This window comes from Phaenicophaeus curvirostris, chromosome 24, assembly GCF_032191515.1.
Source record: "Phaenicophaeus curvirostris isolate KB17595 chromosome 24, BPBGC_Pcur_1.0, whole genome shotgun sequence".
Lineage (NCBI taxonomy): Eukaryota > Metazoa > Chordata > Aves > Cuculiformes > Cuculidae > Phaenicophaeus > Phaenicophaeus curvirostris.
Genome location: NC_091415.1, coordinates 2,546,177 through 2,572,326, shown reverse-complemented (window position 1 = coordinate 2,572,326; position 26,150 = coordinate 2,546,177). Strand labels below are relative to the sequence as shown.

The 26,150-nt window shown below is 56.1% G+C and overlaps 1 protein-coding gene across 1 annotated transcript; it reads right to left on the bottom strand.

Moving 5' to 3' along the window:
• Positions 1 to 989: 989 nt before the first annotated feature.
• Positions 990 to 13,139, bottom strand: NUAK2 (NUAK family kinase 2). Its single transcript, XM_069876110.1, has 7 exons — positions 12,910 to 13,139; positions 7,596 to 7,716; positions 6,011 to 6,162; positions 4,722 to 4,787; positions 3,558 to 3,677; positions 3,101 to 3,233; positions 990 to 3,021 (listed from the first exon to the last, which is right to left on the bottom strand). Exons 1-7 carry the CDS (start codon positions 13,108 to 13,110, stop codon positions 1,889 to 1,891), a joined length of 1,926 nt encoding a protein of 641 aa, XP_069732211.1. The 5' UTR covers positions 13,111 to 13,139; the 3' UTR covers positions 990 to 1,888.
• Positions 13,140 to 26,150: the final 13,011 nt, after the last annotated feature.

Genomic DNA, 26,150 nt, shown 5'->3' with positions numbered 1-26,150 from the left:
GCTGGATGCCCTCGGTGCGGCTCTAAGCTCTCCGGCGGTTCGGAATGGCACGGGAAGCACGCAGGGAATGCGCAGCGGGGGGCAGAGCATGCGTGACCCCCCCCTCCAAAAGTCTCAGCCAGGGGATGGGGGGCAGCATTCCTGGCATCTCTGTCCTCCTGCCTCCTCGCAGTGGGGTGGAGAAGACATGAAATGTCTCCTATTAACCCGGCTGGAAAGGGGAAATTGTTACAGCGCTTTATAGAGCAATAAAAGTGGTTTCAGGGCCACAGCAGGAGAAAGGAAGGTGGGTAGAAGGGCAGGAAAGGAGACAGACCCATGGTACGCACCGTGGCAGAGCTCGGGCTGCTGGGGCTCAGCCTCACTCGGTCCCTCCTCGAGCAGAAGCACCTGCAGGCACCTCAAGAGAAGATGCACCAAAACCTGCAGATAATTCACCAGTCTAAGCCCACACACCCAGTTTGGTAGCAGAGCTGCCCCCAGGGGACCTGTGTCGTCCCCTCCTCATCGTCCTCCGTAGCCATCCCTCTCTTTCCCAGTTTTCCCTAAACGTTGGGCTCAGCTTGTTCACTGCCCTCTGGGTCAACAGCACAGGCAGCCCCCCTGCCTCCGGCTCCCTGGAGCTGCTCAGCCTTAAAAACTGCAGCCAGTCATCCCTTAATTAGGTGCTGAGCCCCTAAATAAGGGATGTGCCAAGTCGCAGCTCAGCACTGCGCAGCACCCAGTTGAAACCCACACAGCAGCCCCAGTGCTGGAGAAAAGGCACCTTCTGGAGGCCTGGAGGGGCTGTCTGGAGGTGTGACACCCCTGAGGACATGTGTCCATCACCAACTCGTGCTCACCTGTACTGGAGAGAGACCACGCACAGCCCCGTCCCACCAGGAGCAGCGCAGGAGGCACCAGCCTGGGACAGGCACCTTCACCCCATCACCCCTCCTCATCCACCCAAAAGCTGCAGGGGCACAGCAATCAAGATAACGACGCAGCTCTACCATTTGCTTTTAATTTAATGGTGTTCTCAACATCGCTTTGTAGGAAGGAGGGGAAAAAAAAAAAACCACACTCCCTGGAGAAGGGAGAGGGCCAGCGAACACATGGCAATAGTGCAACGGAGCTTCGACGTGTGGCACATGAGACAAGGGCAGAGACACCTCCACCCCCCCCTGAAAAACAGCTGGGGGGCCGTTACGGAGCCAGACACAGCCTGTGCTGCTCAAGTTTTACATCAAGTCAGACCAAGGCAATAAATAAAGAAGCAGCGCCTCCCCAAAGGCACTATTTTTTTCCTCCTTTCAACATTAAAACACAATAGATGTTGGCATCAGAGCATGTTCTCAGGCTGGGGTTTCGGCCAGATCCAGTTGGGTTTCTCAGCGCAGGAGAGGGAAGAGCCGGGACCTGGATAATTTGGACCCTGTTGCCAGCACATCCCGAGAGGCCAGCCCGCAGGCGGCAGCCAGGGCAGCACCTTTCAGCCCCTCGCCAGCACCCCGCTACATCTCCAGCTTGTTTGAGGTATATCACCTGCCCCATCCATCACCTTGTGCAGCCAAAAACAACAGTGCAATGAAAAAAAAAATATCCCCCCAACCCCTTGGTTCCCTCCCACCATGAGATGAGCCTGTTTGCAAGGGGAGGACGGCAGCAAAGAGTCTCTGTGACCCCCCCCAGCCCTTCCACAGGGGTGGTTGGGTGGGTCTCTCAAGGCTCTGGTCCATTTGATGTCCCCCTCTCAGTGCCCCAGAGCCACCGCAGCTCCCTCCCCACCTCCAACCGTGCTTCTTGCTGCAAAATAAATACACGGAGTGGGGGCTCAGCAGCACCAGCAGCCCCAGGGCAGGGAGGGCTCAGCCCCCTCCCCACCATCTACCACCCTGGGGAGGTGCCCTCAGCTCAGCTTCATGCTGATGGCCACAGCGCGCCGGTAGACCTCGGTGACATTGTCACAGCCCGCCAGGGACAGGCTGCTCTCTCCTAGAGGGCTCCGGCAATGGGTCACAGTCCAGCGGCGCAGCCTGCGCCCTTCCTCCATCTCCTCCTCCTCTTCCAGCCGGAGGAGGCTGTCGGCAGAGACGCAGCCCCGCATGCTCCCACCGCCGTGGGGGACACGGGCGGGCAGGTCAAGCTGGTCAAAGGACTCTGTGGAGAGGATGCTGTCCTCGCTCACGGCGCTGGATGGGCGCGCGCGGGGCGCCTGGGGAAGGGGCACCTCGGCGAAGCCCCCGAAACCTTGTCCGGGGGCGCTCCCTGGCTCGGTGCTGCTGGAGGAGAACTTGCCGTTGTGCTTGAGGATGCCCTTCCGACGGGCAGGGAGACCCTGGGGGCCCTGCTCCAGCGAGGGGTTGTCAGCAAACACATTCCCCTCCAGGTCCAAACTCCCCGTGTCCAGGACGTCCCCGGACTCGCAGCATTCCAGGGACGAGTAATACCCCGACTCCCTCGTGGAGGGTTTTTTCAGGATTCCCTTCTTGGGCACGGCCGTGGGCACCGCGCCGGCGCTCGTGCTGCAAGGCAGCGTCCCGGAGGAGAGGATCCGTGCGAGTCCTGCGGCGGCCACCTCCTCATCCTCACCCCTCGCCTCTCCTGCCGGTGCTGCTGGTGGGGGACCAGGGCCAGGCACCTTCTGCTCGCAGGAGTTTCTCTTCTTCAGGATGCCCTTGGGCCGCTTGAGGATGGACTTGGAGGGGTTCTCCGGGGCCAGGGCCACCTCCTGCAGCACGTGCGAGACATCGTTCTCCTTCTTGGACTTCTTGAGGGAGCGTTGCCGCTCCAGAGCCACGCTTGGGATGTGCTGCTTCAAGAAGCATCGCATCTTGGAGCCGTTCTCCAGGAGGGGCCGGGAGGAGCGACGCAGCCACTCTGCCACCGTGGCCAGGGGGGACTCGCTGTCCCGATACAGCTCTTGCTCTCCGACAGGCACCTTGTAGCCCCAGTTCACCCACCAGTGCGTGGCAATGTCCTCGATGGTGGCGCGGCGCTCCGGGTTCACCATCAGCATCCAGCGGATCAGCCCGCAGGCATCTGGGGAAGAGGCAGGTCAAGCACTGAAGGGAAAATGTGGAGGGGTGGGGGAAGCGCAGGGGGCCGGGGGGCTGCTTACCAGAGAGCTTCGTGGGCTCCCGGTAGTCCCCGCTTGTGATCTGCTTGACCAGAGTCTTGTAGTCGTGGCCATCAAATGGCATCGTGCCATGGACCAGGATGTAGAGAAGAACACCCAGGGACCAGCTGTCCACCTGCCAGAGGGACAGAAGAGCTTGGAGCAGGACAGCAGGACGAGACTACCCTGGCCAGGCTCCCCACCAGAGCCTCAGAGTTAACTCCCAGGGTGGCAGCAGTGGTGGGGAAGGACAGAGTGTGAGGCACCTCCAGACGCCTGCATCCCACCACGTCCACCCAACATTGACCGTGCAACCGTTGGTCCTAGAGGACCTGTTACCCCAAACCCCAGACGCAGGGCTCTGCCTGCGATGCTCCGCTGGGAAAACACCCAGCGCTCTCCTGAGTCCAAGTGGAGATGCAGCAGGACACCCCATCACAGAGAACGAGGCACCACCTACCTCAGGGCCCTTGTATGGTCTCCCGTTGATGATTTCAGGTGATGCGTAGAGAGGGCTGCCACAGTAAGTCTGCAGGAGCTTGTCCTGCTGATAAACGTTGGACAATCCAAAGTCTGCAATCTAGAGAGATGTTTATAGGTGTCATTAAACAGCAAAATTCCCCTTTGCAGGTAGAGCAGCATCACCACTCAAAGCTCTCCAGCTGCAAGCTTGGCTGAAACCATGGCTGCCCTTAGCACCCTGGTCCTGGGTGCCCTCAGGCTCCTCAGGGAGCAGCAGCAGCCTGGTTTTCCACCCCTGAGGCTGCTTCTCTCCCTCCTAGAAAGCTCATTCCAGCCACCGCAGCAGCTGCCCTGCAGCTCTGCCCCTCCAGCCCCATCACCAGCACGCTGGGAGCAGAGGCAGCCGCAAGAGTGTAGTTAGAGGGAAAGCTGCTGGGCTCCCCTCCAGCTCATTCGCAGCCGCACGAAGCTGCTTCAGTCCCTGTCTGCCCCACCTTACGCTCAGGCTTTCATTATCCTCATTACACCCGTCACCTCCCAGCGAGCAGAAGGTACAGTCCCTCCTTGCGAGCTTCCAATTGCAAAATTACCCTCGCAGAGATAAAGCCCTGCAGCCTGCATCACCAACCACACCAATTCCACCCCCCTGCAGCCTTGCCCTTCCTCCCCAGGAGGCTGCAGCGCTCCTGGCCGAGGCAAAAAGCATCGCTCAGGGCCAGCGGAGCTGGGACCTGCCCCAAGCTTCTCTCCAGCAGCCAGGGCAGCACATACAGGGACCTGGAGTTTCCCTGGAAGATCACTTATCAAGCCAGTTACGCTCCGACCTCAGCGTTCAGACTTTGCCCTCTTATCAGCAGTCTGATACACATTATGGATTTAATAGGTGGCACCAAGGCTCTGCCCCTGCAGCCTCTCCTGCTCCACTGCTGCGTGCAGACAGGTGTCAGGGGGCTACACACCCTCTCCTAGCACCCCATCTCCTGATGCCACCAGTCCCAGAGCTGACAGACACTTTCCAGAGCAGCAAAAAAATCACGTGCCTTAGGGAAACCGGGGTGTTGTAGTTACCCACATGCACCCACACCGGGCAGCGCCCCTTGGACCCATCCCTTAGACCCCCCATCTCAGTGGGTGACACTCAAAGCGCAGCCAAAGCTCTCACCTTGATGTTCCCATTTGCATCGAGAAGGATGTTCTCCAGCTTCAGGTCCCTGTGAACGATCCCGTTCTGCAGGAGGGAAGGGAGAGCTGGGTTTAGTTTACAGCTTCTTGGAGGAAGGGAAAGTCAGGCGAGGCAGGGAGGTCACTGCCGTTCACCGGCACGGAAGCACGGAAACGAGAAAAGGTGACAGTAATCAGAGGAGGAGTAAATAACCCTGGGTGTGTGGATGAGGATGGGCTGTAAACCACGTCCTGACATGAGTGCAACCAGCTCTGCGTGCTGCTCGGAAGCACAAGCAGGGTGGCACCCAGCAACAGGCGCCGCGCTGGGCTCCTGCACCCTCCCCACACCCCCAGGTCACGGCGGGCACAGAGGATGCCTTGGGCTTGCTCAGCCTGGAGAAAAGAAGGCTCCAGGGAGACCTCAGAGCAGATTGCAGGGCTGAAAGGGGCTCCGGGAAAGCTGGGGAGGGGCTCTGGATCAGGGATAGGATGAGGGGGGATGGTTTGAAGCTGCAAGAGGGGAGATTGAGACGAGATCTTAGGAAGAAATGTTTTGCTGGGAGGGTGGGGAGGCCCTGGAACAGGTTGCCCAGAGCAGGGGTGGCTGCCCCATCCCTGGAGGGGTTCAAGGCCAGGTTGGATGGGGCTTGGAGCCCCTGAGCCAGTGGGAGTTGGAACTGGATGGGCTCCAAGGTCCCTTCCAATCCAAACCCTTTTGATTCTTTGATTCCATGCTGTTCGATTCCCCCTTTTGCTAAGGGCATGTGGATACCCAGGACTGAGGCTTAACCAGGCATGACCTTAGAGCATCCTCCAAGGGAAACCCAGAGGCTCAAGGGTCCTTCCAGGGCAGGCACAGCTTGTCTTTCAGCCCCAGATGGGGCTGTACGGCTTTACACCCCTTTCAGGGGACAGACCAGTGACCCAGGGCTTGGCTTTCAGCCCTGGGCAGCTCCCTCTGGGTGGCTGGGATGGGACCTGGTAACTCTGCAGCAGGGTTAGTCAGCAAGGATTTTCTAAAAGCTGCTCAGGCACTGCCTCCACACCAGCCCAAGTGCTGCCACACCTTTTAGATAAGGGACAGGATTAACCTCTCTTCCAAGAAATGCCAACGGCCACAAGCTCCCCTCTCCTCCCAGCACAGGCTGAGCTTCCCCATCAGGCTCCGGGTCCGTGCCCAGCCCCAGCTGCTGCCCCCCTGCCCCGAGCCAGCCCCGAAGCTCACAGAAGCCGATCCCTCCGCTCTCTCCCTTTGGGAAGGCACTGGGAAGCAGGGTGCCAACCCACCTTGTGGCAGTAGTAGATGGCTGACACGACCTGCCGGAAAAAGTGGCGTGCCTCCTGCTCCGTCAGCCGCTGCCGCTCGCTGATGTAGTCGTACAGGTCCCCCTTGCTGGCGTACTCCATCACGATGACGATCTTGCTGCTGTTCTCGAACACTGAGACAGAAACCCACAGGGCTTTAGGGAGGGGGGGGATGCTCAGACCTAAGGGGCTTCTCATGTGCCTTTTAAGGTGGAGCCCTGCCCATCCTCGTAGACTTTGCAAAGAAGGAGTTGGGGTTTCGGCACCTCCAGGTCGGATGGGGGCAGCCAGAAGGACCACTCGCAAGCCACAGGCTCCCTGCAGCCACAGAGCACAGCAGAAAGGGCTCTGCTCTGCCAGAAGGTGACTAAGACGCATGGTTCTTTGCTAGAACCCCCCTGCCAAGGGGGAAGGCGATGGAGCTATTGGCAAGCGCGGCCGGGTGGCCTTTTTGCTCATTCCCATTGCCCCCGACGAGGCTCAGCCTCCAGCCAAGAGACGGAGCGTTTTCTTCCTGTTTGCAGAAAGCTACCTCGATATTTTTGAATTCCAGCAGCCGGCATGACTCAGTCCTTGCAAACACCGCGTCTGAGCTGCCAAGCCACTTGCTTTTGTCTAGAGGACAAAAGGACTCTGGATACCTCACGTATGCCGGGGAGGCAGCAATAACGCAGGCGCTGACCACACGCCGGCTCAGAACCGTGAACCCAGCAGAGGAAGAGCACGGGGCACACCAGGTTTGCAAGGACTCAGCTGGAGATTTGCTCTAAGGGAGGTCGTAGCTAGAACTTGAGATATTCCCCTTCGCTTAGTGTTGCCCCAACAACTGGGGAGCAAAGCCCAGCTTTGCTCTAAAGCCAAGCACAGCAGCACCAGGAGCTCTCCCAGCACCCCGTGGCTTGGTTTTCCTGTGCCCCAGGGGAGGGAATAAGGACTTCGGGATCAGGATTAGCTCCTGCCTTGGCCTGAGAGCAGAGCCGCAGAGATTCCCACCACTCTGGCTGGGGTGAGCAGCCAGCACAACCCGAGCTGCTCACAGCTGTGCCGTGGGGTGAGCTGGTGGCCAGGATTCCCTTGCAAACCCTTCTGATTCTTTGATTCTGCGCTGCTCGATTCCTTTTGCCAACGGCATGTGGGTACCCAGGATGGAGGCATGACCTTAGAGCATCCTCCAGGGAAACCCAGAGGTTCAGGCACCCCCTTGGTGAAAGGAGGAATTGAACAGCATAGAATCAAACCATCAGAAGGGTTTGCGAGGGATTGTGGCCACCAGCTCGCCCCACGGCAGCACCACCAATATTTCCAGCCCTAAAACGGCACCTTAAACTTCCTTCCCTGGGATGGGATGGGAAGCGGCTATTTCTGGAGCAGGTATTTCCCCTCAGCGGGGGAGTGTGGTGGGGAAGCCACAGCCCAGCAGCATCTGCTCTCCCTGCAGACACTGAGTCACCAGCACGGTGCAAGCAACAGTAAAAGCTTCTGCTGGGAACGCACAGAGGCAGGAGAGCAGCGAGCACCGAGCCCCTGTGGGATGCTGTTGGAAAAGGGAGGGGAGAGGAGGGCTTACCTTCGTGGACAGCGATGATATGGGGGTGGTTGAGGGAGGACATGATCTCAATCTCTCTCCGGATATGGACAAGGTCCTGCTCATCCTTGATTTTGTCTTTGCGGATCGACTTGATAGCCACCTGCAGACGAGCACACGTGCAAAGGGTCACCCTGCTGTTGGAGTGGGCAGTGTGGTGGCTTCCCAAAGCCTGTTACAGGGCAAGAAACCCACTCCCCCTTTCAGAAAGGGGCTCACAAGCTGAAGATCAGTAGCCCAACTTCCCCACCCTGTACCACAGAGCCACGCTCCACTGAAGCCACTATAATAAAGGTGATATTTCTCAACTAGGTTTTTATATTTTCCAAGTCCTGTTGCTGAGCACAAGGGAGAAACTCCCTTCGCCTCCCCCTGAAGGAAACCTGCTGCCAGCTCCTAGGAGAGGAGCTCCCCAAGCCTCCTCCTGCAGGTAGCACAGACTCATTCCTCATTTATGTGCCAGGGCTTACAGGAATCGTGTCCCAGGCTACGGCCGCCGCTGGACCGCAGCCAGCCGAAGGAATGTGACCTGCACACATGACTTGGAAGATAACAACAACAACGTCTTCTTGGGGTCATGAAAATGAAATAAACATGTTTTGTTTCCCTCGCAAACGCTTATCTCAAGGAGCTGATAACGCACAGGTAAGAGAAGTTTTGCTGTTAAGGAGCAGATCTCCCCAAGGCACAGGATGGGGGAGACCCAGCGCATCCATGGGAGTCGCTTTCCAGGCTTTCACTTGGGTTTCCAAGTTATCCTCCACACGGAAATTGAAAGGGGAGGAGAAAGAAGAGTAAGAGCTGGAGAATAGATGCCTTCTAATCCTCTTTCAAAGGAGCTGGGGAGAGACAATGTGCTCCCAGGGTTGAATTTACAACTGAATCCAGCAGAACCTCTTTTTTGTAGCAGACAAGAATGCGGAACAGCATTAATCCCGTAAAGGGACCCCCTCCATCCCACACCCCCTCCATCCCACACCCGTCTCCCAGCAACCGGGAGAGGGGCCACGGACACCCACTGGCCCCAGCTGCCAGCACAGAAGTGATGCTCATGGCTGTGCTGGACCCTCCTCCTCCTCCTCCTTTGGATGCTCAGCCTCATCTCCCTCTGATTTGGGGGCGTTGGAAGCCTCGCTTTTCAAGACCCTTGCTCTGAAAGGCCCACCAGATCTCAGCTGCCACCCCAGTGTCTTCACAGGGGAAGGACACCCCAGTTTCCAGAGCTCAGACAAGCTTGTGGAAGACAACAGATGGAGACCCTTTGGCCCCAGAGCACGTCTCCACTGGGCTGAGCCACTTCAGGCCAGCACTGGCCAGGACAAGGGGTGCCTCCTGTGCCCCAGAGAAGCATCTCGCACCTGCACCAGCCCAAAGGGTTGAAGCAACCAAGCAGAATGGACTCTGGCCAAAGGAAGTTCAATAACTCAATAACCCAGGACCAAGTTTCTGCACAAAGCAATACCGAGGGTGCTTAACAGCTTCTTGAAAGCCAGGTACTCTTTTTCCCTGACCTTTGTGCTAGGTTAACAGGTTAAAGTTTAACAATTTTTTTGCTCAAGCTTCTGATTACCTGACCCCTGCTAGAATGCGAGCAAAGCCTTGATGTAATACATCAGGCTGCTGCTGCCCTCCCAAATTCCTCTTGACTCACTCTTTTCATCTCTCCCCCAGCTCCAACTAAAGCTCAACATCCAGTCCTCAGCATTTTGAGGTGCGTGTAGCACCGTTGCTTGCAGACTGAGATGCTCACGTACCTACGCAGCTGAGCTCAGGCTCAGAGCAAGACCCACAGCTCATAAAAAGTCCAAGTGGCTCCAGGCTGGCAGCATGAGAAGCCCTCAGAGATGCTGCTGGCTGTATTCAGTGCCAGAGGAGGTCCTCACCAGGCAGTTAGTGACCTCTGAGGCAGATAGGAGTCAGGGATGTAGCAGGGAGCAGTTAGGGCGCTGTTGGAGCCCCAGGGCTCCTTTCAGCACTGCTCGCAGGTCCAGGGCAAAGCACAGTTAGGGTCCACAGCTCAGACAATAGAGCCTGAACCAGCCCCTCAGGGTGGGATGATTTATCTGCCAGTCAAGCCCTGCCAGGGAGGCTACTGCCCTGGCCACCCCATCCTTCCACAGAGGTGCAAAGAAGCAGCTTGGCTCCAAAACATCCCCTACCTAACAGAGCTGACAGCAGAGGGTCTCCCCTCAAAACACCAAAAAACCATGTCTGGCCATCCTGGAAGCAGGGACCAACAGCTTCAAGGATAATCATTGCCATAGCCTACACGTTCCTCCACCATCAACGCTCTAAGAAGAGTCTCCTGCAGGAAACAGCCCTGAGAAATCCTGCTTCAGGAGCCTTGGGAACTCAAGATTGCTTTCCAAGTCAAAAAGGCTTTTAATTAAAAGATTTTGGGGGCAGAACAAGTATTTTCAGCAGCTGCTGAAAGATGCATTAAGCTACAACCCCAGGCAGCACTTTAGAAGTTGTTCCAGATTGCAAGTGTAGCATTTCATGCTCCATGAAATATGGATTACAACCCACTACGGAAGAGACCCGGGTTCGCCCCTTACTGGAGATCAAAAGCAGTTTTGCTGTTTTGGAATATTCCAGGTGCTGGCTTCCCCTTGACACCACTCAAGCCCACAAATACATTTCCGACACTGGGAAGCGAGTCCCACGGGAGGTCCCTCTTTCTATTTGCCTTGGCTGCAGGCCAGGGCTTGGGAACCAGGCTGGAAGGGAAAAAAGAAAAGATGCTGCCATGCACACAGGTGCAGGAGCCAGTTTGCACCACCACGGCACGTATTAGTGACTCTTCAACCGAAAAAAAAGGAAAAGTAAAGAGAAACAGCAGCTCCCTCCCTGCCTGCCTTCTTGATATTTCAAGGACCTAACAATTTTCTAAGGATTGGGAAGGATGCTCAGCAGAAGCGCCCATCAAAATGCACAAGCATCGTCTCACCTAAAGGGTTTCTAACCAGAAAACAAGGGTTTTTCAGACAAAGAACGTTCATGGAAGTCCGCAAAAATCCTTCAGCTGGAGGAGCCTGGTCCACCAACTGATGAGATAGACCTTGCTCCAAGCTAAGGCCAGGAGGGTTGGTTATTTTAACCAACAAAAGAGGCAAAAAGAAAGCCAGGCATAAAATGAGATGGTTCAATATCCAGTGCACCTGGCAGAGGCAGCATTGGATTAGCCAGAAGCAAAACCCTTGCATGAAGCTGCTCCAGCTTTACAGCCTCACCTGGTAACTAGTAACTCGGTCAGACCCGTGCAGCCCACAAGGGGTAACCAGCGGAGACAGCAGCACCTGCCCTCACACCTTGGTGCTTAGGAAGTGAAAGCCACTTAGGGAAGGAGCAAATAACCACCCCGCTCAGGATAAGCCTGAAGATTAAACAGGTCCGGAAATGCTGAGCGCTACAAGAAAGAATTTGTGGGAAGAGGAGAGATTTGTGGTTAAGCCTCCTGGTCCTCCATGGCCGGCTTGAGGAGGTGCAAGCCCAGCCTTGAACTATCTATCTCCAGCAATTATTGAAAAGTCATCAGCCTGCGTATTTAATTTGCAAACACTACTGACAAACAAGTCCCTGTCCTAAAGGGCTTCTGGAGACAGGTACATTTTCCAGCAGCTTGGAGATTCCCTGGAGAAGCTTTGTTAGGTGCCGCCAGGGAAAGTTAAGCCTTCTCATCCATCCCAAGGGAGGGATCCTTCCAGGTCTGTGTGTGGGAGCTGCATTTCAAGGTCCTGATTATGCAGCAAACCAGCAGCTCCTTCAGGATCAGACAGGCTAATGGAAATGGCAGATCGGGGCTTAATTAAGAGCTGTCACTTTACACAATGAAACCTCTCAGATTTACAGTTGTTTTCCTTGACTTATCGATCCAATCTCGTGCTCTGCTCTTCTGCTCAGCCTTCAGAGCCTCGCTGGGCCAGTCTCACCGCTTGCAGGTGAACCCTCACTGCTCACTGAGGTCTCAAGCCCACAGCGCAGGGTGCTCGGGACTGACCAGAGGCAGGGAAATCACCTCTAAATTCACCCTTTAAACCCCCACGGATTCCTAAAGGACAGGGCCCCGTGCTTTCCTGGGGGTGAGGGTCCCCCAGCTCTCCCTACACGCTTCCAGCAGGCTGGATCCGTGCTCTGGATTGAGCCACACATTGCACTGTGCCACTCGCTTAAGAGGGGACAGGAGGAGAGGGAATGGCCTCAAGCTCCACCAGGGGAGGGTTAGACTGGACATTAGGAAAAAATTTTTCATGGAAAGGGTCATTGGTCCCTGGCAGAGGCTGCCCAGGGAGGGGGTTGAGTCCCCTTCCCTGGAGGGGTTTAAGGGACGGGTGGACGAGGTGCTGAGGGACATGGGTTAGTGTTTGATGGGAATGGTTGGACTCGATGATCTGATAGGTCTTTTCCAACCTGGTGATTTTATGATTCTATGAGAGAGGCCGAGGCGTTGATTGAGTCACAATTCCAAACACTCAAGGCTCCGAGGGGCTCGGCTTTGCTTACGTGCCCCACACTGAGAGCCAACACACAAACGCAACCGTGAACCAGGGCAAGAGGAAGGGAAAAACCCTTCAGACTCAAGTGCAGTATTTGCTCTCCGCTGCCAGATACCTGCGGGTTCCTCTCACCTGGAAGCCCGACGCGGTCAAGTGGGCGAGGGGAGCAGCAAAACCCCAAGGGAGGGGTGGCAGGGCAAGGGTGCTGAGACGGGATTGGGGCTGGAAGGGGGATGCAGGGGTCAGCAAGGATGCACTGGGGAGAGGATGGTGTGGGGTGGGATGCAGCAAGGCAAAAGGGGCGATGGGGGATGCACCGGGGTGAGATGATGCAGTGGGACAACAGGGACAGGGGGGAGTGGGATGCACTGGGGCAAGAGGAGGGGAGGGGAAGGATGCACCGGGGCAAGAGGAGGTGGAAGGGAGGCAGTGGGGTGAGATGAAGCAGGGCAAGAGGGTGGGGTGGATGCAGCGGGGGGAGAGAGGAGATAGGGGAATGCACTGGAGGGGTGCAGCGGGGGGGGAGAGGAGGGGAGGCGAAGGGGTGCAGCGGGGGGGAGAGGAGGGGAGGCGAAGGGGTGCAGCGGGGGGGAGAGGAGGGGAGGCGAAGGGGTGCAGCGGGGGGGGAGAGGAGGGGAGGCGAAGGGGTGCAGCGGGGGGGATGCACTGGGATGCCGAGAGAGGGGAGACGCACCAGGGGATGCACCGGTACCCCACTGCTCAAAGCGGGAGGATGCTCTGGGAACCCCCACCGGCTCAAGGGGAGGATGCAGCGCGGATGGCCCCGAGGGGATCCTTACCAGCCTGCCGGAGCGCTCCCGAGCTTTCTTCACCTTCCCGTAGGTGCCTTTCCCCAAGGTTTCCAGGAACTCGTAGCGGTGCTTGAGGTTGTGTTTGTGGTGGTGCCGCTTCACCGCCTGCTTCTTCATCAGCGGCCGCGGGGATTTGATGAGCCCCTCGGCCAGCGAGGCGGCCAGAGCTCCCCCAGCCCCCGGCTCCATCCCCGCTCCGGCCCCGGCTGCGCCCGGCACCGCCGATAAATGCGGCGGCTCCGCCGGCACCGCCCCCCCCCCCGCCCATCGGCTGCGGCCCCGCCCGCCTGGGGATGCGGGGGAAGCCGGGGAGGGGGGTTGGGATGCGGGAGACCCCGGGGAGGATGAAGAGGGGGTGGGATGCAGGGAGAACCCAAGGAGGATGGAGTGGGGATGGGATGCAGGAGAGCCCGAGGAGGATGTAGGGTGGGATGTGGGAGGGGGATGGAATGGGAGTGGGATGCAAGGAAGCCTCACGGGAGGGGGGGTGGGATATGGGAGACCCCAAGGAGGAAGAGGGTGGGATGCAGGAGACACCGAGGAGGATGTAGGGTGGGATGCAGGAGACCCCGAGGAGGGGGGTGTGGGATGCAGGAGACTCCAAGGAGGGAGAGGGTGGGATGCGGGAAGACCCCACAGGAGGATGGAGTGGGGGTGGGATGCAGAGAAACCCCAAGGAGGGAGGGCTGGGATGTGGGAGACCTCAATGAGGATGGAATGGGATGCAGGAGACCCCGAGAGAGGGAGAGGATGGGATGCAGGAGACCCCAAGAGAGGGAGAGGATGGGATGCAGGAGACCCTGAGAGAGGGAGAGGATGGGATGCAGGAGACCCCAAGAGAGGGAGAGGGTGGGATGCAGGAGACCCCGAGGAGGATGGAGTGGGAGTGGGATGTGGGAGACCCCAAGGAGGGAGAAGGTGGGATGTGGAAGACCTTGTAGGAGGATGGAGTGGGATGCAGGAGAATCTGAGGAGGAAGAGGGTGGGATTTGGGAGACCCCAAGGAGGATGGAGTGGGGGTGGGATGTGGGAGACCCCAAGGAGGATGGAATGGGATGCAGGAGACCCCGAGGAGGGAGAGGGTAGGATGCAGGGAGACCCCAAGGAGGATGGAGTGGGGCTGGGTTGCAGGGAAACCTCACGGGAGGTGGGGTGGGATGCAGGAAGATCCCAAGGAGGATGGAGTGGGATGCAGGAGACCCCGAGCAGGATGGAGTGGGGGTGGGATGCAGGGAGACCTCACGGGAGGGAGGTGTGGGATGAGGAGAGACCCCGCAGGAGTGAAGGGCAAGAGCGGGGATGCAGGAAGGCCCCTTGGAGGTTTGGGGGAGCCCGAGTGGGTGCGGAGGGGAAAGTGTAGACTTCAGGGGTGTGGGAGACCCATGGATTGGGGTGCAGGGGTGCACCCAGCAACTGGGCCAAAGGGAGGATGCGCAGAGGTAACGCAGGGATGAGGGAGAGAAGCAGGGTGAAAACGGGGGGCATGGAGCTAGGGGGTGCAGGAATGGAGCACTGGGAGGATACAGATTGAAGCCTGTGGCTGTCTCACACCAGGAGGATGCAGAGGAAGATGGACAGATAGACACACACAAGCATGGTGTGCTGCAAAGAGCCACAACGCACCCAGGATTCCCAGAAAAAAACCACATATTGAGGGCAAAATCAGAGAGATGAGAGGCCTGGGCAAGCACAGCCTGTCCACGCTTGCCACAGCACAATTCTTTGCCCTCCTGGATGTGTGACCATGCGTGCTCCACCACCAGGGCGAGAGAAACATCTCGAGGCTGCTCAGGAGCTCCCACGCGAATGCATTTTACGGACATTTCTGGTTAACTCTGCAGCACCTTCCCGTGTGGTCTCTTTGCCCCTGTGGTAAATCTTTGTTTTGAGATATTAAAAGAATGCAATTCTTTCCCCAAAGCAGCCAAAACAAAAGCTCTTGCCCAGCTCTGGCATGTGCGGGGACGCATCGTATCGATGGAAGAAAGAGATAGCTCCGGCATTACTCATCCCTGCACTCAGACCTGGATTTTCCCACCACTTCCAGCAGCTCCGGGCAGGGTGAGGCAGAGCAGGGGCTGCGTCTGGGAGGGATGATCTAATCCAACACCAGCCTCTCTCTGCGGGGCTTGTGTCCCGAGCGCAGAGGTGCTGTAGGATGGAGCTGTGCGATGGCCACGTCTCTATGTCAAGATGAGACGCAGGCAGGGGTTGTGGTTCCCTGGCTGGTTTACAATTGGAGTAGAATCATAGAATCACAGAATCACCAGGTTGGAAGAGACCCACCGGATCATCGAGTCCAACCATTCCCATCAATCACTAACCCATGTCCCTCAGCACCTCATCCACCCGACCCTTAAACCCCTCCAGGGAAGGGGACTCAACCCCCTCCCTGGGCAGCCTCTGCCAGGGACCAATGACCCTTTCTGTGAAAATTTTTTTCCTAATGTTCAGCCTAAACCTCCCCTGGCGGAGCTTGTAGCAGAGGATTGAGATTATAAAACGACCCATTGAGGAGAGTCACCCTGCAGGGTTGTGCTACCAACAGAGTCCGGGTCTTGGAGACAGCTGTGCTCCAAACCTCTGCTCCCCCAAGGCTGTGATCTGCCCTGATACCAAGAGGACTTTGTGTTAGATCCCATTTTAATATACAAGCATCTTGGACTCCCAGTGTCCTTGTTTTTATTGCCAGTGGCCACACAGCACTTTTGTTTCTCATAAGATGACAGGGATCTGGCATCATGGTCATGCCTCTGGTTTTGGCACTCACCTCTAATCCTGGGTACAAGAAAGTCATTGAGGGGCTGGAGCACATCTGGAGAAGGGAACAGAGCTGGGAAGGGGCTGGAGAATGGGGGTTCTGGCAGTAGCTGGGGGACCTGGGGCTGTTTAGCCTGGAGAAGAGGAGGCTGAGGGGAGACCTCATTGCTCTCTACAGCTCCTGAAAGGAGGTTGTGGTGAAGTGAGTGCTGGGCTCTTCTCCCATGTGACAAGTGGTAGGATGAGGGGAACCTGCCTCAAGTTGCTCTGGGGAGGTTTAGATTGGATTTTAAGAACAACTTCTGCACTGCAAGAGTGCTGAAGCCCTGGCAGAGGCTGCCCAGGGCAGGGGTGGAGTCCCCATCCCTGGAGGGGTCCAAAAACTGTGCGGCCGTGGCACTTGGGGACATGGTTTAGCAGGAACGGTGGGGTTGGGCTGATGGTTGGGCTGGACGAGCTTAGAGGTCTTTTCCAACTTTAACGACTCTATGGATGAGCAACTTCTCGCAGCTCCTGTATCCTTTCTACCCTCAAGCCTCCCCTCAAGCCAAACACACCTTAAGCCATAAGCAAATCTCTCTCATCATTTTAAAATTAGCCATTTCCCACCATTATAGGAGGGGATTGTTCGAAGAAGATACCGAGCTGCAGCAGGGCTGCAAAACGCTGAATTATTTACAGGGCAGTAACAGGAGCTGGAGTTTCAATCTGTAAGTGGCCAGCAGGTCCATAGGGAAGATAAACAAGGCGCAGATGAGATTAACTAAACTGCTCTGATCTCAATGTCAAAGTAAACAGAGAGGATCCTGTTCAGGCACAGCCCAGAGATTGCAGAAGGGTGGAAGGGGAAAGGCACAAGCCTGCCTCATTTCAATAAACAAAGCAATTTCCCTTGATGAAGACGGAAGCGTTTGTGTCTGCTGGACCCTGCGAGCCCCCAAATGCCATCGACAGCTGTGGGATGGCTCGTGGGTCAGTCCACCCGTCCAAGAAAGCACTTGAGCACGCAGTTAACTTCAAGCACATGTTTAATATTCCTCTTGATTTATAAGGATGCTTTCCACAGGCTTTCCCTGGGACGAAAGGAAGCGGAGCCTTGGGTCGCTTCTCTTTCTGTTTCTACCGGATAAATTCCTTTCTGCATTTTTCTGAGTTGTCTCTATAGGTATTCCTTTGTTCTGAGCTGGCTCAGGAAGCCTATTTGCATGGAAATGTCAAGGGACGTAGATCTAAGTCCACTGGAATCCACTGATAAGGATCCTTTATTGTAACAGGACTTCTATGGCTTTCTGGCAGTGGGGAAATCCACTAAAATTCCCTGCGCTTCCCTCATCTGCAGCTTTAGAAACCCTAACCTAGGGTTGTCCCACGGCAGCTCTTTGTACCCCAGCTCCCAGCCCGAGGCCGCTGACACCAGCAAGAAAGTCAACATGAAATCTGGCTCAGTGTCAGGTAAACCTGCTCAAAGCTCGTCTAATCAACTCAATGGGCTCTTAATCAGGGAGGTGTCCAAGGCCAGGTTGGATGGGGCTTGGAGCCCCTGATCCAGTGGGACGTGTCCCTGCCCATGGCATGGAACTGGATGGGCTTTGAGGTCCCTTCCAACCCAAACCATTCCGTGATTCTATATTTATTATTTTAAATAAATACTACAGCATTCCCTCAGTGCTAAAAACTTTGTGGTCAAAACCTATGGCTCTGCTATTCGATTCAGTGGCAACGGGCTCTGTTCACCTCAGTGAAGGGATAAACTTTCCCCAGAAGGAATGCTTACAGCCCTCCAAGGGGGAAAGGAAGAGCTCCGCTAGGCATTAAAATACCAGAGATGAGAAAAAGTTTCCTGATCACCTCTCATTATCATCTCCCAAGCTGGCAGCATTCCTCACCGTCTGCTGGGTAGCGCTCAGGCAGGTGTGAATCCCATTCCCTGTCTGAAAACACACAAGGAAACTGGTTTTGCTCTGATCCTCCCAATCGGGTGCCCCATCCATCAGCAGAAGAAGGGAAACACATTAGCACCAATAGGAGCCTTTTGAAAAGTAATTTATGGCCAATCTCATCTAATGATTACAGCAGAGGCCACTTCACCACCTGATTTACCCCCAGCAGCTGTGGATTACACCAGCCTCCATCCATCCCATCCATCCATCCATCCATCCATCCATCCATCCATCCATCCATCCATCCATCCATCCATCCATCTCCTCAGGGTAAGGTGAAGCCCAACTCATTTTTCCCAGCTCGATAACTACTCGGTGGGCAGATTTTTCTTCTACTATACCCTCTCACCCAGGGTCCCCCTACCAGAGATCAAACAGGTTGTACAAATCAAGTGACCCAGGCCACCTTCTGTACACTCCCAGACACTGGAAGGTCACAGCAGGGCAGGTTACAGCCCGCAGCATCACACGGGGCTGCAGAAACGCTGTGGCATTTATAAAAATAATAAGCAAACTTCCCAAAAAGAAGCTGGAGCTTTTCTTTTCAGAGCAGGAAGCGCTTGTATTTCAGGGTAGTGACTCGATATCCGTTACAGCGCCGGCGGATGCTGATGGAGCTTGTCTGCTGGCAGCGAGAGTGGCCGGGGATGGCTCAGCTGTGACTGGACGGCTGGGGTTCCCACAAGGGTTCTCCTGGGTTGCAGCCAGGGCAGTGGGGACAGCAGGGACAGAGGGACCCCTGTATCTCCCAGTGCCGCTGCAGCTCTGGCAGCATGGAGGAGCTCTGCTCCCAGCTATCCGAACAAATAGAAATTAATCGCTGAAGCTGTGCAACAGCTCTTGCATAAAACTACAACTGCGCCCCTTTTTCATAGAATCATAGAATCACCAGGTTGGAAGAGACCCACCGGATCATCGAGTCCAACCATTCCCATCAATCACTAACCCATGTCCCTCAGCACCTCGTCCACCCGTCCCTTAAACCCCTCCAGGGAAGGGGACTCAACCCCCTCCCTGGGCAGCCTCAGACAGGGACTAATCACCCTTTCCATGAAAATTTTTTTCCTAATTTTCAGCCTGACCCTCTCCTGGTGGAGCTTGAGGCCATTCCCTCTCGTCCTGTCCCCTGTCCCTTGGGAGAAGAGCCCAGCTCCCTCCTCTCCACAACCTCCTCTCAGGGAGTTGGAGAGAGCAATGAGGTCTCCCCTCAGCCTCCTCTTCTCCAGGCTAAACATCCCCAGCTCTCTCAGCCATTCCTCTTGTTCTTCAGCCCCTTCCCCAGCTCTGTTCCCTTCTCTGGACTCGGTCCAGAGCCTCAACATCCTTCTTGTGGTGAGGGGCCCACAACTGAACACAGGATTCGAGGAGTGGTCTCACCACTGCTGAGAATCATAAAATTGTGGAACAGTTTGTGTTGGAAGACACCTTGAAGATCACTCAGTCCCACCCCTGCCATGGGCAGGGACACCTCCCACTGGATCAGGGGCTCCAAGCCCCATCCAACCTGGCCTTGAACCCCTCCAGGGATGGGGCAGCCACCACTGCTCTGGGCAACCTGGGCCAGGGCCTCCTCACCCTCACAGCAAAACATTTCTTCCTAAGATCTCATCTCAATCTTCTCTCTTTCAGCTGAAAACTCTTCCCCCTCGTCCTACCCCTGCATTCCCTGACCAAGAGCCCCTCCCTGGCATTCCTGGAGCCCCGTTCACTACGGGAAATTTATGGACCCAGAGTAATTTGTGCTCCACCACCAGATCGGCTGGAGGTTGTTCTAAGGAGGTTTCCTGTTTGTGCAGACAAAGTCTGCGCGAGGACAATGAGAAAAGATGCTTTTTGGCAGGGAGGCTGGTGCCGCAATTGGCAACGGGGTCGCTCAGCGCTGCTGGGTCGGAGCAGCCACCGGCGCTGGTACTGAAAAGCCTGGCTTTCAGCAAACACAATTTCGAGTATCGGGAGTTCAGGCGAGGACACGGCCACAGCTCTGGGATTTGTTGAGCCCCATTAGGTAGCTGGAAAACTACAAGAGCTCAGCTGGCTTTCAGATAAAGGCGCATAGAGAACCTGACTGGGAGCGCTGGGAAGGTTGGTGAGTGCAGGTCTCCCACGAAACCCCCAGGCTGCTGGGGCAGAAGGAGCTGCCCGCAGGTTTTTGCAGCTCACCAGAGACAGGAGGACCTGGCTGACAGATCGGCTGAAGACCAGTAAGCACGAATGCCACAATGCACCGTTCAAAGCACTCGGTGTCCTGAAACGCGATCCCATTTCAATGCAAGTCTCTGTGAGAGCCGATACGTGTATTAAAATAGAAGACATCACAAACAATTGCCAATATGTTTTTAAGACTGCTGACAACAATTCTCCAAGGCAGGTCAAATTTACGATGTATTTTGGAAAGAAAGCTGGGTTGAAACCCTATATTTTATATTGTTTGCTTTCTTTCTAAAAGATGTGCACCACCATCCACGATTTAAAAGCTGGGTTCAGCAAATGCGCTTTGACATCAAGAGGTATTCCATGCTGGAGTCTGAGCACACCCCTTAAATACAGCACTGAATGGGCATCCAAACTGGTTTCCAGCGTCAGACAACAGACCCCAGTCATGCTCACGAAGCGAGATGAAGCAGACAGTTCACTGAACTCCTTGCCACAGTTAGTTTTCAGTTGGCTTTGCAAAACCTCATCCAACGTTCAGGGCAGCAGCAGCCAAGCGAGACCAAAAGCTCCCTTCTGTGTGAGCAGGAACGACTACAGCCGCGGCAGCAGCTCCTCTGGAATGGAGCAGGGAGGAACCCCCCCACCCAAGGTGATGTGTGTCTTAACCCACAATGTGTGAATTCATGCAAGTGCCTCCCTGCGAAGCCTGGAAGCAGCTCTGCTGGTCGCGGCTGCGGCTCAGACAGCAGTGCCTGACAGGTATGTGCTCTCATAACATGAGACAAACCCAGCCGTGGGTGCAGCCCGTGGCGTGAGCCTGCAAGCTGCCAGCTCCCCAACCTGCTCACCGTGGTGGCAGTTCTGCTGGCTCGCATCATTCAGGAGCACGGCCGCAGCCTTTGCCCCAGGGATGCACACACTGCCCCACGAGCTATTATCCATGCACTCAGTCCCACGGCCATGTGTGTGCTGGCTCACACGTGCTGGCAGCTCAGGGTCTGCACCCACCAAGTTAGAATCATAGAATCACCAGGTTGGAAAAGACCCACCGGATCATCAAGTCCAACCATTCCCATCAATCACTAACCCATGTCCCTCAGCACCTCGTCCACCCGTCCCTTAAACCCCTCCAGGGAAGGGGACTCAACCCCCTCCCTGGGCAGCCTCTGCCAGTGTCCAGTGACCCTTTCCATGAAATCTTTTTTTCCTTATTTTCATCCTGAACCTCCCCTGGCGGAGCTTGAGGCCCTTCCCTCTCGTCCTGTCCCCTGTCCCTTGGGAGAAGAGCCCAGCTCCCTCCTCTCCACAACCTCCTCTCAGGGAGTTGGAGAGAGCAATGAGGTCTCCCCTCAGCCTCCTCTTCTCCAGGATAAACACCCCCAGCCGAGGCTTTACCTTGTCCTTCCAGGCACGATGAGATCCATCAGGTATCGATTTCAGAGATGGAAGCACTCAGCATCATCTGCTGAAAGGCATCACACATCTGGGGAAAGAAACTTTGCAGCTGCCTAATCTGCAAAGATTCACTGAAGGGCTTGGAGCTGCAGCAGTGCAAGCAAGAGCAGGAGTCAACCCCACAGGCTGTTGATGATGCTGCACAATGTCAATCTGCACAATTCAGCTCTGCCATGGCTCCTGCGAGGTGTTTGGACTTGGAGGTGATGCCTATTGATGGGTACAAAACGCTGGGAGAGCTGCATAACATCCTTTTCGCACCCAGTGATTTGCTGGATCCTTATGCAGGATCCTTATCCTTCACCAGATTCCCTGCACAACCCCAAGGGGCATTTTGGAGCCAGGCTGCCATCCCACCAGCATGTTGCATCACCTCTTGGGCTGCAGCAGGATGCCTGCTGGGAGGTGCTGGACCAGCCTGGGCTCAGCCCGTGGATGCCATCTGCCGTTCAGAGCCCTGGGAGGAGAACAGGAGCCCATCCAGCACCACTCAGCCCAAACAAGCTCAGTGCTGCTTCAAAACAAACCCCCCTACACGCTCACAGGCTCCGATTCACCACCCTGCTCCCCAGCCTTGGCTCACAGTTCCATCTCCATCATCTGCAGGGCAGGCACAACCCTTTTGTTTCCAACAAAAGCAGATTGTCTGCTGCAGCCTCCGATTTCCCACAGCAGCAGGAACAACACAGAACAGCAGGATTCAAGGTACAGTTGTGAGAATCATCAGTGGAGACACTTAATCCTCCAGCTGCTGGAACTGCTGGTTGCCACTATCAAGCCTGCAGAGGTAATGGGAAAGCTTGGAGGATTTCCCCTGCTCGTGGAGGGAATCTCAGCCCACTAGAAGGGATTTCCCAGAAGCTGAGAAGGGCTGCAAGAAAGTGACTGTTGCTGGAATCCCACAGCATCTCCTTCCAGTCTTTGATGAGCCTGGAAGTGGCTTTACAGCTCACTGCTGATTGCTGGGTACCCATCATCGCCATGAGAGTTACCTCCGGTCCTGAGGAGATCCCTAGATGAGCCCCCAGAGAAGTCCAGCACTAGCACGGGAGCTCAGGAGTGGGTGGAGGTTCAGGTCCATCATCAACCAAGCCATTTCTGGGGGGCAATGCAAGTGCTGTGGGCGAGATGTGCACTTACCTTCTGCTGAATCCCTGCAATTGGGTCGCTTTTGCTCGGAGTCATTCACTCTGCGTCCTTGGGAATCCAAGGAGGACACTCAAGCAGCCTGGTCAAGGCAAGAAGCTATAACGTTGATTCTCTCTGGCCTCTGCAGCAGACTCATTAAATCTCTTCTTCTATGATTAATTAGCAGAGCTCCTCCAGCTCTACCTTGGGCTGCCTTGCCACCCAGGCTCCTTCAGAGCCCAGGAGACCCTTTAACCACGTCAGGGACCAAGGTGGACTCCCCAAACCCATATCAGAGGGGCTGTACCGAGGTGATGGGCTCCCACAAGCCCAGGAACAAATGGGACCTACCCTCTCATCCTCACGTTTACCACAGACCACATCATTAAGAGCAGGACACTTCTCACCTTCCTGCTGCCTGGTTACCTCTGTGTTTGCTAAGCCATTAATGATCTGCTAGTGAAAAGCAAACAACGTCATTGCTAGGGAAAGTGCTTCCATTCTTCAGGTTCAGAGTCTCCCAGGGGGTGTTACCTGGAAGCACAGGGCAGTGGAGGCACGCTGGAAGTGTCCAAAGTCTTTTAGCACCTGCCTTTTCCAGCAGATCTTGGGGGGAAGCCAGCAGACAGAGGGGGTGGTGGCTGCAGAGCCTGCTGGGGGTCACAGCGAGAGCTCAGAGCTGCTTCAGAAGCTCCCCCAATCCCTGAAATTGGGATAGGGATGGAAACAAACTCCCGGGAGAGCTACTCAGGGTGGGAATTACGCTTGGAAAAGTCCAAACATCATCAGGGTGTAGAACTTCTGTCAAAACTGCATAGCACCACTATGGGGAAGAGCACCCAGCGCCGCAGAGGGACCTCCTGCTGGCTGGGGACACAGTGGTTCTGGGGACGTGTCAGAGGTCCTAGATGGTGAGGAGAGCTCAGGTTTTGCTACAAAGGCAGCTGACCCAGACCTGCTTCTCCCTGTGCTGCGACTCGGAGGGCTCCTCTTTGAATTCTCCGCACATCCCCAGCTTTGATTACCAACCACCTCCCCCCAGCCTTGTCCCCAGTCCCTAACATCCCTTCATTAAGTCCTAGAGGAGGTTTTTTTTCCCATAACCCCACTCTGCCTGTCACTCTCTTCAGCCTTTCTGGGGGGAGAAAGCAAAGGAGCAGCCCCCAGCTGTGCTGCAGCCAGACAAAGGGAGCGGATTCCTCCTCCCCTTGCTCCAGTTGAACAAAGCCAGCACAGCAGCATCAAACCCTGAGCCTTGACCAGAGCGGCCTCGCCGCAAGAAACAGAGCTCAGGGCTAATGAGAAAGCAGGAGCAGAGGAGCATCAGGCTGTGCTGTGTGTGGGAAAGGTTCCTTAAGGACAAAGGAAACCGCTTCATTAATAGCTTGGGATTCTGAGCTGTGCATAGGGAGCTGTAACAGAGATCTGCTGTGCCAGGAGACACGGAGTTTGTTCTAGAAGAGGAGAAGGCTCCCTCTCTTCCTCTAAGCCATCTCCATCCTCCCCCAGTTTTCCCAGTTCAAAGGGATATTTTACAAGCCTTCTGGAGACTGGAGGTAGCACTCCCAGGTCTGCACATGCAGAGAGGGGTGCTCTCAGCTCTGATAGACCGAGCAGTTCTTTAAGCACCTAGGGATGTTCAGCAGAAGCACCTGTCCCAGTGCCCTGCTCAGCATTCCCTGCAGCCTCAACCCCAGCAGACCTCACCCTGGAGCCCTCCCTGGCTGCACTGTGCAAAATTTGTAGAATCATTAAGGCTGGAGAAGACCTCTAAGCTCCAACTGCTAGCCCAACCCCACCTTGCCAACCAAACCATGCTCCCAAGTGCCACATCTACATGTTTTTTGAACCCTCCAGGGATGGAGACTCCCCCACTGCCCCGGGCAGCCTCTGCCAGGGCTTCATCATTCCTGTAGTAATGAAATTGTTCCTAATATCCAATCTAAACCTCCCCTAGCACAACTTGAGGCCATTTCCTCTCATCTTGTTACTTGGGAGATGGTCTCAGTCAGGCTCCGTTCTCCTCCCTGGTGGCCTGGAGCATAACCCAGCATCGCAACCCAGCATCCTCCACCCTGGCCACCGCTGCATTTCTGCACCAGGTGTAGAGAACCTGGCTGCAGACAGACACCTGCATTTATACAGCCTTCCAAAACACGGAGCCTAAATGAACACAGCATCAGGAGCACAGATGGGAACATGACAGGGGATGGGGACAGACACTGTTACTCCCACACAGGCAGCCAGAGACAAGCAGGTGGGATGTAAATAATTAGCGAGGAGGTTGTGAGCTGCAGTCGGTGCTTTTCCCCTTTCATCTGAGCTCTGCGGCGCTTTGATATTGGAGAGAGGTGACTCGGAACTGACAGGGCCACACTTCAAAAGGAGGCACCTGCCTCACCCCTTCCCAGCAAATACGGACAGGCTGGAATGGTTCCACCACGGATGGGAAGGGCAGGAGCCAGTCTGGAGGTCACCAGAGGGGATGCAGGCAGTGGGGCTGATCCCTGCCATGGAATCACAGAATTATTGGGGTTGGAAAGGGTCTTAAAGCCCATGCAATCCAGTTCCACCCCTTGCCATGGGCAGGGACACCTCCCACTGGATCAGGGGCTCCAAGCCCCATCCAACCCGGCCTTGAACCCCTCCAGGGATGGGGCAGCCACCCCTGCTCTGGGCAACCTGGGCCAGGGCCTCACCACCCTCACAGCAAAACATTTCTCCGTAAGATCTCATCTCAATCTCCCCTCCTGCAGCTGAAAAGTGTTCCTCCTCATCCTGTCCTTGCTCTCCCTGATCCAGAGCCCCTCCCCAGCTTTCCTGCAGCCCCTTTCAGCCCTGAAAGCTGCTCTAAGGTCTCCCTGGAGCCTTTTCTTCTCCAGGCTGAACAACCCCAGCTCTCTCAGCCTTTTGTGTCCGAGGACTTGGCTCATTCCGGTGCCCTCTGCTCCCTCTCCAGCCGGTCCCTGCCCTCCTGAGCAGCCCCGAGAGCCGGGGCACCCCCGGAGGAGGGGCAGGGAGGGACAGCGGTGCCCTGGTCACCTCTCCCCATCCCGGGCCCCTCCTGCCGTTGCCGCGGTGGCCGCACGGTGTCCTCGATGCTCCGCAGCAAGCAACGAGCATCCCCCGCCTGGACGCACCCGGCTGGGGCACCGGGACAGAGGGGGAGAGATGGAGCAGCGCCCGGAGAGGGGGAGACACCCCACTGGACCCCTCTCTCCGCCTTTTCATGGGGTCACGATGGGATTTCAGATTGGAGAAGCAGCTCCACATCAGCTGGCAACATAGGCTTGCAGTCCAGAGAGCCAAACAGCATCCTAGGCTGCATCCAGAGCGGTGGGAGCAGCAGCTGAGGGAGGGGATTCTGTTCTCCTGCTCCTCTCTGGTGAGAACCACCTGGAGTCCTGTGTCCAGCTCTGGAGTCCTCAGCATAGGAAGGAGATGGAGCTGTTGGAGCGAGTCCAGAGGAGACCACAGAGATGATCCGAGGGCTGGAGAACCTCCCCTATTGAGGACAGGCTGAGAGAGTTGGGGTTGTTCAGCCTGGAGAAGAGAAGGCTCCAGGGAGACCTCAGAGCAGCTTCCAGTGCTGAAAGAGGCTCCAGGAAAGCTGGGGAGGGGCTCTGGATCAGGGAATGCATGGGTAGGACAAGGGGGAATGGTTTTCAGCTGAAAGAGAGGAGATGGAGATGAAATCTTAGGAAGAAATGTTTTTCTGTGAGGGTGGGGAACCCCAGGTTTCCCAGAGCAGTGGTGGCTGCCCCATCCCTGGAGGGGTTCAAGGCCAGGTTG